The 13,798-nt window shown below is 26.5% G+C and overlaps 1 protein-coding gene across 2 annotated transcripts in view; it reads right to left on the bottom strand.

The window, feature by feature from the left end:
- Window positions 1-13,798, bottom strand: part of LOC126896295 (cadherin-23) — a 34,567-nt gene that overhangs the window by 1,424 nt on the left and 19,345 nt on the right. For both annotated transcript variants that reach the window (XM_050668949.1, XM_050668948.1), the window contains 21 exons: window positions 10,554-10,729; window positions 10,153-10,492; window positions 9,826-10,081; window positions 9,488-9,762; window positions 9,095-9,429; window positions 8,520-8,834; window positions 8,175-8,448; window positions 7,945-8,109; window positions 6,917-7,165; window positions 6,765-6,853; window positions 6,533-6,690; window positions 6,277-6,461; window positions 5,917-6,140; window positions 5,405-5,593; window positions 5,188-5,320; window positions 4,955-5,115; window positions 4,651-4,890; window positions 4,180-4,505; window positions 3,925-4,123; window positions 3,648-3,849; window positions 3,434-3,575 (listed from right to left, as the gene is read on the bottom strand). In XM_050668949.1, coding sequence (XP_050524906.1) covers window positions 3,434-3,575; window positions 3,648-3,849; window positions 3,925-4,123; window positions 4,180-4,505; window positions 4,651-4,890; window positions 4,955-5,115; window positions 5,188-5,320; window positions 5,405-5,593; window positions 5,917-6,140; window positions 6,277-6,461; window positions 6,533-6,690; window positions 6,765-6,853; window positions 6,917-7,165; window positions 7,945-8,109; window positions 8,175-8,448; window positions 8,520-8,834; window positions 9,095-9,429; window positions 9,488-9,762; window positions 9,826-10,081; window positions 10,153-10,492; window positions 10,554-10,729 — 4,633 coding nt within the window. The remainder of the gene's footprint in view (window positions 1-3,433; window positions 3,576-3,647; window positions 3,850-3,924; window positions 4,124-4,179; window positions 4,506-4,650; window positions 4,891-4,954; window positions 5,116-5,187; window positions 5,321-5,404; window positions 5,594-5,916; window positions 6,141-6,276; window positions 6,462-6,532; window positions 6,691-6,764; window positions 6,854-6,916; window positions 7,166-7,944; window positions 8,110-8,174; window positions 8,449-8,519; window positions 8,835-9,094; window positions 9,430-9,487; window positions 9,763-9,825; window positions 10,082-10,152; window positions 10,493-10,553; window positions 10,730-13,798) is intronic.

Below are 13,798 nucleotides of genomic sequence, written 5' to 3'. Positions count from 1 at the left end.
AAAAAAAAAAAAAAAAAAAAAAAAAAAAAAACAACAACAGATTTTCTATACCAATAATGCTTGTATTTATGTTGTAAGTATGCATTTCTCGACAAAAAATAAACCAAAATGTTGTAAATATGTTTTAGCTTTGCAAAGCTGAGAATGTTTTATTATGATGCGTATTTTATTATTTTTTTATTTGTGTCTGTTACCACTTTTTCTCAGCTCTCACAGAACTGATTTCTTTCAATAATACGTCAAAATATCACAAACCTTATCTAGTCAATGATGTGTTTACTCAAAAATTGAAAAAATTTCTCTCGTTTACTGTAAATGATAGGGTAAATCTCCAAAAAAATTACAATTTTAAAAATTAGTAATTTTCGAATTTTTTTCACTTTTTTATTAAAAATACCATAAATTTTTCAAAATATAACAAATAAAAATAATTTTTTTAAATAGAAACCTATAGGTATTTTATTATATTTTGCTTTTATTTGATATCATTTTCTCGATATTCTAACTCTTTACTTGCCCCCAAGAGGGAATTCAATATAGCTATTTTTTTTTCAAAACTCAACTTTTGAAAATGATTAAGAATTAATGCGTCTTTGAAACATTTGTCAAATTAAAGCTTATGTTACGCACTATAAATTAAAAAAAAAAATTGTTGTGACGACTTATCTTTTACGTGCAAACGGCTGCTGTTGTTAAAAATATATTCAATTTTTATTTTTTGTTTATTTTAAAATACCTTATAAAAGTTTACCATAATAATGAGTCCAACAATAAATATAAAATTTACATGAATCTAACTTACATTAATTATAAATTTATACTTATTTTGATTATTTTGCCTCTTCAAAGTTATTAAAGGTTTTTTTAATTTTTGAAAACTTGGAAATTTGAATAAAAAGTAAAATTTTATCAACTTAACTTTTGAAAATGTTTTGAATAGTGCGTCCTTTAAATATATGTTAAAATAAAGCTTATTTTATGTACTCGAAGTTTAAAAAAATTTTGTACCAACGACCTATTTTTAATGTGCAAATGGTAGTCGAAATGGAACAAAAATTAAGAGTTAATTTTGCTTTTGGAATAATCTATAAAATTCTTAAATTTAAATACTATCTACAGATTTGTATCGAAGGGTTTCTTATGATAGTGATTTTAAACACTGTCAGATATCATTTATACTTGTCCCATTTTATGACACAATCCCACTTTGCTACCGTTTTTTTACATAAAATTGTCAATACTTTTTGAAAATGTATGGGATCAATACAGTTTTTTCTTTAATAGATATATTAGGCATTTACTTATAATTTGGTATATTTTTTTAATCTGACCATTCACCTGCCCACAGGGGAAATTCAAAATAACAACTTATTCACAAAAAATTAATTTTTTCAATTTAACTTTTAAAAGTGTTACGGAAAGTCTGATACTTTTATATATATCTTAAATTAAAGATAATATAATGTACTTTAATATGGAAAAAAAAAATTTCGGACTTTATTTTATCTTCACGGTGAAAATGGCTACCGAATGCTATTATTGTGTGGAAATTCTCGATTTTATTTTTTACATTTTTAACTTTATAATGCTATAACTTATTGAAAAATGTATGGACCAACACAATTTTTTATGAGAAATAATATTTTTTAATAATCTCTTTTTCATTCGACATACTTTATCTTAATGAGGATATTAATAAGGAACTAGCAGATCATGTAGCTTTTGGAATAATACACCAATTTTTTAAAATTAAACACTATCTAAAGATTTGCATCGAAGCTTTTTTTTTATAGTGATTTTAATCACTCTCAGATATCATTATACTTGATCCAACTATGCCACGTCACCACTGTGCTGCGACCCCCCTGTGCTGGGTTTTTTTTTTTTAAGTAGGTGATGATAGTCTAAACGGGGCACGTGTCTTATGCACTCTTTCCCTGGATCCGCTACTTGTCTCATGTTTGCAGATGTCTTAAAACTATAATAGATTACATATATATGTATATATATATATATATATATTTTTTTTTTATTATTTTAATTTTTTTTTTATTTTTTTTTTTCTATGAAAACGACAAAATATGTCTAAAAGATAAATAATGATTATTTCTAATATAAATAATATAACATAATTATACGCAAATAAAGGTTTTATAAGTTTCCATTTTGCAATGTTCTCTCTAATTTGTGTAATTACTGTATTTTTAAAAAGTGTACCAATAGAATGATTAATACTTACAAAATAACTGGTAAAATATTTGAATCAATTCAAGCTTTACTTTTAAGTTATAGCAATTTTAATTAATAAAAAAATTATGAATTGGCCATTTTAAAAATGTTTGTTATATTTATAACTTTTAAAAATAAATCGAGAACATTTTTTTTTTATTTGAAGGGTATATCTTCAACAAGATAGGATTTGAGTTCTTTTGATGTATTATTTGTCTGTATTTATATTATTGGTTCAGTAGGAGCTGGAGACATAGTGGCAACAGACATAAAAATAATTAAATTAATAAATGCACATAACAGTGTATCATAGGGATAATGAGCGCAACTAGCAGTGGTTCTGGGGTTGCTAAAGAACCTCAAGATCTTATTCAGTACCCCTAATCAAATTATGTGAAAATAACTTTTTATTATTTCATAAAGGATTTTTATTATTAATAGCTGACAATAAATATATGATGTCAAAAAAATTTTTTTAGCAATTTAAACATTTTTTGTAGTTATTTTTTTAATTATCAAAAATATGATGATAAGGTGAATCTGAAGTTTATACCATTCAGTTATATCCTTTGGTTTATACTAACAAAATATATTAAAATATAGACGTGAAACGTTATCGAGAAAACGAGAATTCATAGCATAAACTTTGATATCAAATGTAAATTATTTTATGTACATTTAAAATAAAAAATATAAAATATGGAAAAATACTATGTTTAATACTCGTTTTATACGTCAATGAGTATAAAAACTTTTTTAAATAATAATGCTATGTGACATGTGGACTGAATCTTAGTTTAAAATTGATTAATATTTTAAATCAGTTGTTATTAAGTAATTATTTAAGAAATAATATTGAGGGTGTGGGACTGGGGCCACTTGTGAGTTTGTGAGAATTACATAATTTTTACTACCCTTGCATTTTTATTTTAGTTGTACCTATGATATAGGCGTGTTTCAGAAAATGTTTGACAGAGAAATGTCCTTGAATTTTTATTAAAGATAGTTTCCATTGTAAAATAATAAGCCTGTCTCACATAAAAATACACTACAAACAATACATCTACATAATTAATATGAAACATGAATTTAGGAGTTTTTATGAACAACCTTAATCTCTAAATAACATTACATAAATTAATCAATCATAATAAAATTTACAAAAACAATGGGATAGTCAATAAATGAATAAATGGTTATTTACCTTAATGATTCTCTATCCTTGTACCATTCGTTTTCGTATGCTTGCATCCACATGGGATTAGAACCAGCTACACTATGTATATTAGTATTAGGAACTCTACCACCAATTACTGCCGATGTTACATGATCGGATGTTCTAGGATCTAAAAAAGTAAACAAGTTACCGGTCAAATTTGTATTAAGTATTGAAGTAATTTTAACAAACAATTGTTTACCGAATGCACTAATCGTGGCCGCTTTGAGTTGACGACGATAATGTGAACGTTGTGATAAACAAATAGAAATGACGACAACAAGTAGCAATCCCAAGAAAAATGTAGTACCGATAAGCCACATCCAAATCACGTTATCTTCTTTGATGAACGCTCTACGTAACGGTTCAGGTTCTGCTGCTTGTGTATCCAGAACATTAAATTCCTTTATGATAGAAAATTTTTTTTCAGTATTACTTACATGTCTATTTCTAACAATGATATATGGAAAATATATTACTTTAAACAAAGTATCCAAGTGTTCAATGTTTTCATCTATCACACGCAAAACGTGAGGTACTTCCATAATTGAGTTATCACGATGGTCTACAAAATGCAAATACATATCCGATCTTGTTTTATCAACTCTACCGTCATTTGTTTCGTGAACTTTATACTCATCTACGTTCACTATAGCTCCTGTTACGTTACCCAAAATCCTACAAACAAAAAAACTGTTAATTTTAAAACATATATGATTTATATCAAAACTAACTCTCTGAAAATATCAACTTTTTCCCGTAATTGCGAAGGGTTTTGTCGTACAACAAATCTAACTCTTTGATCTTCACGAAGCAAATAAATGAGTACCCTGGCAACATCATATAAACCACCAGTGTCGTTTACTAATACTTGAAAGTCAAAGTAGCCTTTCATTCCTTTTTGAGGATCGAAATTTAAATATATAGCTCCTGTTGAAATATCTATTAAGAAAGGTGGATATTGTATACTGTCTAATCCTTCAGCTAAAGACAGACGTAAAGAATTCGGGACTATATAATAAGATAGTTCGGAGTTGATTCCTTTATCAGCATCAATCGCCTACCATGAAAAAAGTATATTTTTAAAACCGCAATAAAACATATTTTAAAAAAAACTTAATTTGGCAAAAAAAAAAAAATTTAAATCTAATTTTTAGTATGATTTAAAAATTATTTATAAGAATTGTATTTGTAAATTTCATTACCTTAACATGCATAAATTCATTACCAAAATCTGCTTCTGTAGTTACGCCACCTGTGAAAATTCTCTTTATAAACTCGGGGGCGTGGTCATTTATGTCATTTACAACTACAGACACTTTAAGTAAGCTGTCATCGTCTTTATTATAAACATTGTTAACCGGTGGTGAATGCAAACAATCTTCACTAGCTTTTATCATTAGATCATAATTATCTTTAGTTTCACGATCGAGCTCACCAGCAACCTAAGCGAAATACTCAGCATAAAAAATTATATAATTTTTAAAATTATTTTCTAAAATAACTAACAGATATTCTATGATTAAGTGGTTCAATTATGAATAAATTATCGTCATTCCCTGATATTACATAATAGCATACTGAAGATGGAGGCTTTTCTAAATCATTCAAATCTTCACGTTCAACAGTGTCAATGAGTTGCCAATATTCAGCACCAGGTTCTCTATGCTCTAAAAAAAAAAAACAAAAATTATTTGGTTATTGTTCTTACTTCTTATTCATTGGTATAACAAAAATCATACCAGTAAAATTCACAGTAATCTCATTAATTAAAAATCGAGGTTGAAAATCGTTAGAACTTCTAACGTGTATCGTGAGTTCTAGGTCAGACGACAATGGCGTCGGTATACCGAGATCATAAGCTTCAACGCGAATCTTATATAATAAAAATAATTTGAATGCGTTTATATATTATAATTAATATAACCATTAGTATACTACATATGAATAATAATTTACTTGGTACATTTTTTGAACTTCTTTATTAAGTGGCTTTTTCAACGAAATTAATCCTGTAACTTCATCAATGGAAAAAGTTTTCCAATCACCCATAAGATCTTGTTTGAGACGATATCTAATTTCAGCATTTTGACCAACATCGTCATCAATTGCCTCAACCGAAATAATAGAACTACCAACAGTCATGTTCTAAAAATTAAATTTTATGTTTTCATGTTAATGTAAAAAAATAACTCCACATTTTTTCAAAATTCATAAAATTAAGTTTTTTTGAAATACCTTAATATATTTAAAAAAAATTTCATTGTAAGACTGAATAGGTTGGTTCAATGTTTACAACTTTACAAAAATATCAAATAGTTTATTAGTTTTACAAAGTTAAAACATGATTATTCATTCTGCAATACTCTAGCCGACAAATTTATTTAAATCCAAATATTTATTCATCTTTAAAGTTTGAATTCTTTAATTCCTAATTTTCTTATCATTAGTTTTTAAATTTGCTAACTTACTTGAAGTAATCTCACTGTAGCATTGTATGGAGGTGAAACAAATCGTGGTGCATTGTCATTAACGTCTATGACACATACATTAATAGTCGCTAAATTTGACTTTTGTGGAGTTCCCCCATCTTGAGCTCTTATTAATAAACTATAATTTCCGTATAAGTTTCTTAACGATGATGTTGTATATAACCGTCCTGACCAATAGTCGACATTATAAATAGCGAAAAGCTCTGAAAAGTTATATAAATTAACAATAGAATAACATCATGTAAAATTTAACGAATAGGTGGCTTAATAATTTGATATTTATAAACAAAAATGTGTGAATTATTATTTAGATATTAAAAAAAAAATACTTCAACTAACCTCTTTCATTACCGTCTTCTATAGAAAATGAAATTCGTCCATTTACTGTATTGGGATCATCTGCATCATTAGCTTTTACTAATAAGATAATGTCACCAACTGTGTGAAATTCTGTAACCACAACGCATTCAGTTGGTAAATGTTCGAATCCTGGAGCCATGTCGTTTATATCCGAAACTGTTACCCTATTGAAATAAATAGATACTTAAAACAAATATTTATATAATAAGTTATTATTGACACAGTTAACACATACATAATTTGCTTAAAAGCATTTCGACTTTCACCTGAAACATAACCATATTGATAATTGTCCCATGCTTCAACAATTAAGTTATATGTACTTAATTGTTCTCGATCCAATACATCAGCTACTCTTAAAATTCCAGTATTAGTATCAATGGTAAATTTACCCTGAACAAATATTTTAATTTTAATATTGTAAATTTCAATAAATGAATGCCTGTACATTATTTGATTTTATTTACCTGAGAAGACAAGCGATCCAATAAATATGTGACTTTACCATAATCACTAGAATCTGCATCCATAGCTATCATTGTAGCAATTGAAGTTCCTTAAAAAAAACATAATTAAATTAGATCATTACTGTTTATTTGAAATAGAGAAGATAACAAACCAATTGGAGTATTTTCTGGAATGGTGATATTATTAGGTGTTTCATCAGTAAAATATGGATTATTGTCGTTCTCATCAATTACCCGTAATGCTACATTTGTAAATGATGATCTGATTGGGATCCCATTATCTGAAGCCCGAACTGTAATGTTTATCCAACTTAATTGCTCGTGGTCGATGCGACCAGCTACAACGATTTCTCCGGACTCAGGATCTAGTCTAATTAAATCCGTCACATCTGTAGATGATTCTAAAAATAAAGATAGTTACACATTTAATGTACACAGTACGTTCGCCACAAATTTTATTAGAGGCGAATCTACAAGCAGATAAAAGCAGGATTTCGCACAGGTCTCATGTTAAAATGTTATGTGATATTAATACTTACTAAACAAATTGTAAAATTGATTTTATGTTACTATTTTGGTACAATGCTACTAGTAGTCAAAAACATAAAATATTAAAATAATATACGAAATAGTGAATGGACAATAATATTAGGGTTATCATTAACCCCAGACATATTATTAATTAATATATATATATATATATGATATTATTTATTAAAGTTTTTTAATATATTCGGTGGCCTCAAAAAATATATAGTTAAAAAAAATTGTTGAAAAAATATTGAGTTTAATAATTCTTTATCAATTTCCTCTATTTTTTTATATGCATATAATCTCTAAAAAAAACTTAACCATAGGTCTTAAGAAATGAAAGGATTTATACAAAATAATATATATCCTACTTTTTTTTTAAATCAGGTTTTTTATTCAGATAACAATTATAAATAAACCTATCAAAGAAAAAAATAGTTGTTATAAATAGTATAAAAAATGTAACGTTTTTTAAATTTTCTGGTAAATATGAACATATTAAATACATTTTTTTTAGTTTATTGGAAATTATTGAAAAATGGAGTTATCTTGTTTTTACACAGAACTATCTTCAAATTTAATTTTGCTACTGAATTTTATGATTAATAAAGGTATTTGTAACAATTGTAGATGTAGAAAAAAAATTTACCTTCAATGAAGTACTGAATTGTTCGATTTTTGTCAGCATCGTCTGCTAATACTGTTATGATAGGTACACCAGGTTGGCTGTTTTCCATTACGGTTCGCTTGTAAAAATCTTGACGAAATATCGGTGAATTGTCATTTTCATCATCAACGTGAATAATTAAAAAACCTGAAAAATATTACTATTTTTGAAAGCGTTCATTAAAAAATACTTCAATATTTTTATATATTAACCCTCCGCAAATTGTACACCGTTTATTGCTGCAATATCTTCAACGATTACAGTAAGTCGAATAATTTCAACCTTTTCTCTATCCAATAATTTTCCTACTCTAAGAAATCCATCCACGGGATTCAAAGAAAATGCTGAAGGCCAATCATACTCTGTCGGACTAACAACTACACCATTTTCATTACGGGCTTCAGAAGTATCAATATCAATTTTATATCTTAATATTGGTTTTGCATCTGGATCTTCAGCTTCTACTTTTGTTATTATACTGCCTACCTAATTTCATTAAATCAATGATTAATTAAATATGTATTTAAATAAAAAAAGTATTTAAGTTTTTTAGTTACCTCTTTGTTTTCCTTGATATAAATAGGTTCTATTTTTTTAAATAAAGGAACCTTATTATTGACGTCTTGAATATTTATTGTCACATTTACAGAAGAACTAAGCTGTTGATCACCGATTCCACCATCAATCGCTATAACTTTTAGGTTATATACATCAGTTTTAGGCTGGGTTTTATCTGGATCTAATGAAGCGCCATGCGCAACTTTAATAACACCAGAATAGGCATCTATTACAAATTTATCCTCAGCACCACTACTCAATCTATATACAATTACGTTGTTTGGAGCTGACCCATCTTCATCCCAAGCATTAACCTTTACATTTTTAAATAAGTTTTTAAAATTAGAGATTTTTTAATAAAGATATTATTTGAATTAAAATTTATTAATTTATTGTTTTATAACATCTTTAACAAGTTTGTTAATTTTTTCCTTTTTTTAAAAAAAATAATTATTTTAACAATAAGGAACAAGTTAAATGAATTATCATTGCATAGCTTAACATTATCGCATAAACTCTCAAGCTTAGTAACAATTAAATCTTGACATAGTTTCATAATAAAAATTTTATTTACCTGTAAAATTGTGCTGCCGCCAGCCAAATCTTCTGAAATAGAAGTTTCGTAGCTAGGATTTTCAAATTTTGGTCCAAAATCATTAACATCCTCTACATAAATAATTACATGAGCTTCGTCGGCTAATGGTGGTACTCCGTAATCTTGAGCTTGAACTACTACGTGAATTGGTCTAAGATTTCCATTTATATTATTAGTGCTTTTACGATTTTGTAATTTTTCAAAATCAACTGGTCTTTTAGGTTTTAGAACACCTGTAATCGGATCAATAGAAAATACATCTCCTGGATAATCAGTATGTATGATTCGATAAGCGATCTCTGAATTTTTTGTACCTATGACAGTTTTAATACTTAGTTAAAACTATTAGATAATTATAAAATATTTTTATACCATTTAAATCTGAATCTCTGGCTTCAATAATAACTGGTGACTCAAAAATTAAATGATTTTCTTTCATTCGTGTTTCATATTTTGATGAAAGGAATCTTGGTGCGTTGTCATTAATATCATCTACATTAATTATTAATTGTACTGTATTTCTATTTCCAAGTCCTAAGTCATCTCGTGCTTCAATAGTCAAAAAATGTTTTGAAATTTGTTCTCGATCGAATACAGGTTTATCGGATTTTATTATAATTTCTCCAGTATCCGCATTTAAAGATAGACTAATTAAAATAAAATTGATAAAAATAATTTAGAATAATTAGACTGTAATTTAAAACACTTACGAATCGGCACAACTTCCTCTAATACTTGTATATCGTATGCCCTCTGTACCGAATAATCCTGAATCTTTATCTGTCGCTTCAACTCTACCGATCGTCTTACCTGAAACGGAGTTTTCTGAAACGAAAACTTCATATATTGGATGGGAAAATTCTGGGTAATTATCATTAACATCTCTTAGGTACACAGCAACAGGAACTATGCTATATTTTGGATTTTTAGGAATCGTTTCAATTGCCACAAGAGTGAAATTAATTACTATAAAAAAATAATGATAAAGGTATTTATTTTATATTATTTCATAAGTTAAGAAAAATGTAGATAACAACCTTTGATGAGCTCATAGTCTAAATCGACTGTTTTGTTAACACGTATAAGAAACGATGCTTCATTTATACCTTCTGACGGTGTAACATCAAAGTATCCATAACGACCTTGTTGTATACGCAATCGAAAAGTGCCATTTTTACCCTGATCATAATCATATACTTGTGGTATAGCATCTCCTAAGAAATTAACTGGTGTATTTTGTTGAGCATTTTCATTAATTTCAGCTATGTAATAACCACTCCTAAATTTAGGAGTTTCATCATTGACATCTGTCACAATAACAGTGACCTCAGTTTTTGTTGATGGATTGGGAAAAATATTTCTTGAATCTTCTGTTGCCTGTATTATAAACAAAATATGTAAACGAAATAATTTTGGTAACAATATTAAAATCTTATACCATAATTTCAATGATAATAGCTCCAGTTTTAATGATAGAAGGATCTTCTCGATTCAGAACACCAGTAGTATAGACAATGCCAGAGTTAGGTTCCACTTCAAGCAATCCATTTCCACCCCGTGTAATTGAATAAATAATACGATTTTCTACTCCGCGATCACCATCAATTGCTTTTACTAGAAAAATGATATTAAAATTGAAATATTAATTTCGAATAAAAAAATGTTTTGCAAAAATATTAAAATTCTTTATGCACAGTTGGTATTTAATAAATTTGTTTAATAAATTATAAAAAATAATATTTCATAATTTGAAAATCTACTAAATTTCCAATGAATCAGCCTGATTATTAAATGAGAAATATGGACAAGATTTTAATTAATATTGGCAAATATATATTTATTTAAAAGTAACCTAGGGATGATAAGAGATTTTTAGTTCATAAAAAAAGTTTATATTATCATAATACTTAAATTAATAAAATGTACTTTATAATATGTATAATGATATTATTGAAGTATTCATTTTAGTAAATCATAATATCAAAATAAATTGACGTTTTCATTATAAAATACATTGTTAAATAACATTAAAAATATTATTAATCATTAATAAATTTTAAAATGGGACGTTTAACTAACTCATTTTTACTAACTAGTCCAGAAAATATTTATTTAAAAATTCTAAGATTTTTATTCTTAAGATCTAAAATAATAAAAAAACTATTATTTATATCACAATTGTTATGTTATTATAAACTACTCAAATATTTATCAAATACAAATTTTTTTTGTGTATTTTTTACTTATACATAGTTATTAATTTATTATTAATTAGATATTTTTTATGGCCATCTCTTACACTTTACAAGAATATTGAATTTATCATTTAATTAAGCTTTGGAAATATCTAAAAAGCCAATGTATTCACATTTTCATTTATTCGCTAAAATAGAATGCATTCATGATATATTCATTAAATTTGTTTAGCTTCGATAAGGAGCTGAGAAGGTATTGGTTTTTATAATTTACTAAAACTAAACTAAATCAATTTTAATTATGAGTAAATCAAAGCAATCCGATATTAATCTAGTTGAACCAATCAACGCCGAAAAAAAAGAAAAAACTACAATTTTAGAAGTTTAAAAAATATATGTCAACATTTATTTACCACAAAAAAAAACATTTAAAAAAATATATATCTATACTACAAACTTTTTTTCAAAATGTTGATTTTAATGAAATTTTAACACAGTAAATTAGAAACAAAAAGCTTTCTTTTGGTATGCTTTTTATGAACATTCATTCGGAAATCTACGTAAGTACAAGAATGGTTTAAAAAAGACGCATACAAAAACATTTTTTCTATTGAATTTTTGAAAATGATTTGGAACGTTTGTATTCTCCAAACCCATATCACAATAATTTTTAATATAAAATGACAAATTATACAAACCTTTCTTTGTACAATCAGGGTTTTCCCTTCCAAAAAATAACTCGTTAAAAACTTAATAATCGTTTAAAAGTTTCTTAAAATTCGTTCAATTTTTATGAAAAAATGTTCACAAAATACACGCATTTATGTTCAAACACAAATGCTCACCCAAATTGTAAAATATAATTAACTTATACTTGATTTAAATCACTTTATTAGAAGGGCGCATTACATTATATGTAATGCATGATAAATGATTTTTTACTAAGACACTACCACCTATACATTTTTTATAGCATTTTTTTTTATAATATGATTTGGATGACACATTTTTCATTATATACCAACCATCTTATATATGCACATACAGCACTGCAATATTTAAGTCGGCGATATTACAAGAGCAAATTATGTTCTGGACTCACAGTGACTTCTATTTTATTGTTACAGTTATTATTCTTAAATAAATCACTGGCAACATGTTCTGAAGTGAAAAAAAATTATTGCATATGCTATACGTATACGAATGGTTGCCACTGAGTGAAGTTGATACATTAATAAGAAATAAATGTATAATAATTAATAAATAAATAATGTATATTACTAAAAATATATATCCAGTACCGTGAGTACGTGGCATAGTGAGGACAAATATTGATCATACCTGACAGTGATAAAATCACTATAATAAAACCCAGCACAGGGGGGTCGCGGCACAGTGGTGACGTGGTATAGATGGATCAAGTATAATGATATCTGACAGTGATTAAAATCACTATAAAAAAAAAAAGGCTTCGATGCAAATCTTTAGATAGTGTTTAATTTTAAAAAATTGGTGGACTATTCCAAAAGCTACATGATCTGCTAGTTCATTATTAATATCCTGATTAAGATAAAGTATGTAGAATGAAAAAGGGATTATTAAAAAATATTATTTCTCATAAAAAAATAATGTTGATCCATACACTTTTCAATATGTCATAGCATTATAAAGTTAAAAATGTAAAAAATAAAATCGAGAATTTTCACACAATAATAGCATTCGGTAGCCATTTTCACCGTGAAGATAAAATAAAGTCCGAAATTTTTTTTTCGCATAATAAAGTAAATTACATTAGCTTTAATTTAAGATATATATAAAAGTGTCAGACTTTCCGGAACACTTTCAAAATTTAAGTTGAAAAAGTAAATTTTTTGTGAAAAAGTTGTCATTTTAAATCCCCCCCTGTGGGCAGGTAAATTGTCAGATATAAAAAAAATATATACCAAATGATAGGTAAAGACATCATGCATCTAAAAAAAAAATTATATTGATCCATACATCTTTCAACAAGTTATAGCATTATAAAGTTAGAAATATAAAAAAGAATTTTTTTACAAAAATCGTATTTTTTTTATAAACTATGATGTCTGTTTTCACCATGAAGATAAAATAAAGTCCGACATTTTTTTTTACCATAATAAAGTGTATTACATTAGCTTTAATTTAATATATATATAAAAGTGTCAGACCTTCCGGAACACTTTCAAAATTTAAGTTGAAAAAGTTCTACTTTTTACATCCATTTTTTAGATTTGAACTCTCCTCGTATAAAGGGAATGGTCCAATTTAAAATAAAATATGTCGAATGAAAGATGTATATAAATACTACATCTCATGAAAAAATTGTATTAATCCATACATTTTTCAAAAAGTAATAACATTATAAAGTTAGAAATGTAAAAAATAAAATCGAGAATTTTCACACAAAAATAGCATTTGGTAGCCATTTTCACCATGAAGATAAAATAAAGTCCGAAATTTTTTTTTT

This window comes from Daktulosphaira vitifoliae, unplaced genomic scaffold (assembly GCF_025091365.1).
Source record: "Daktulosphaira vitifoliae isolate Bord-2020 unplaced genomic scaffold, ASM2509136v1 Scaffold_1, whole genome shotgun sequence".
Taxonomy (NCBI): Eukaryota; Metazoa; Arthropoda; class Insecta; order Hemiptera; family Phylloxeridae; genus Daktulosphaira; species Daktulosphaira vitifoliae.
This window is presented reverse-complemented; position numbering and strand designations above follow the sequence as displayed.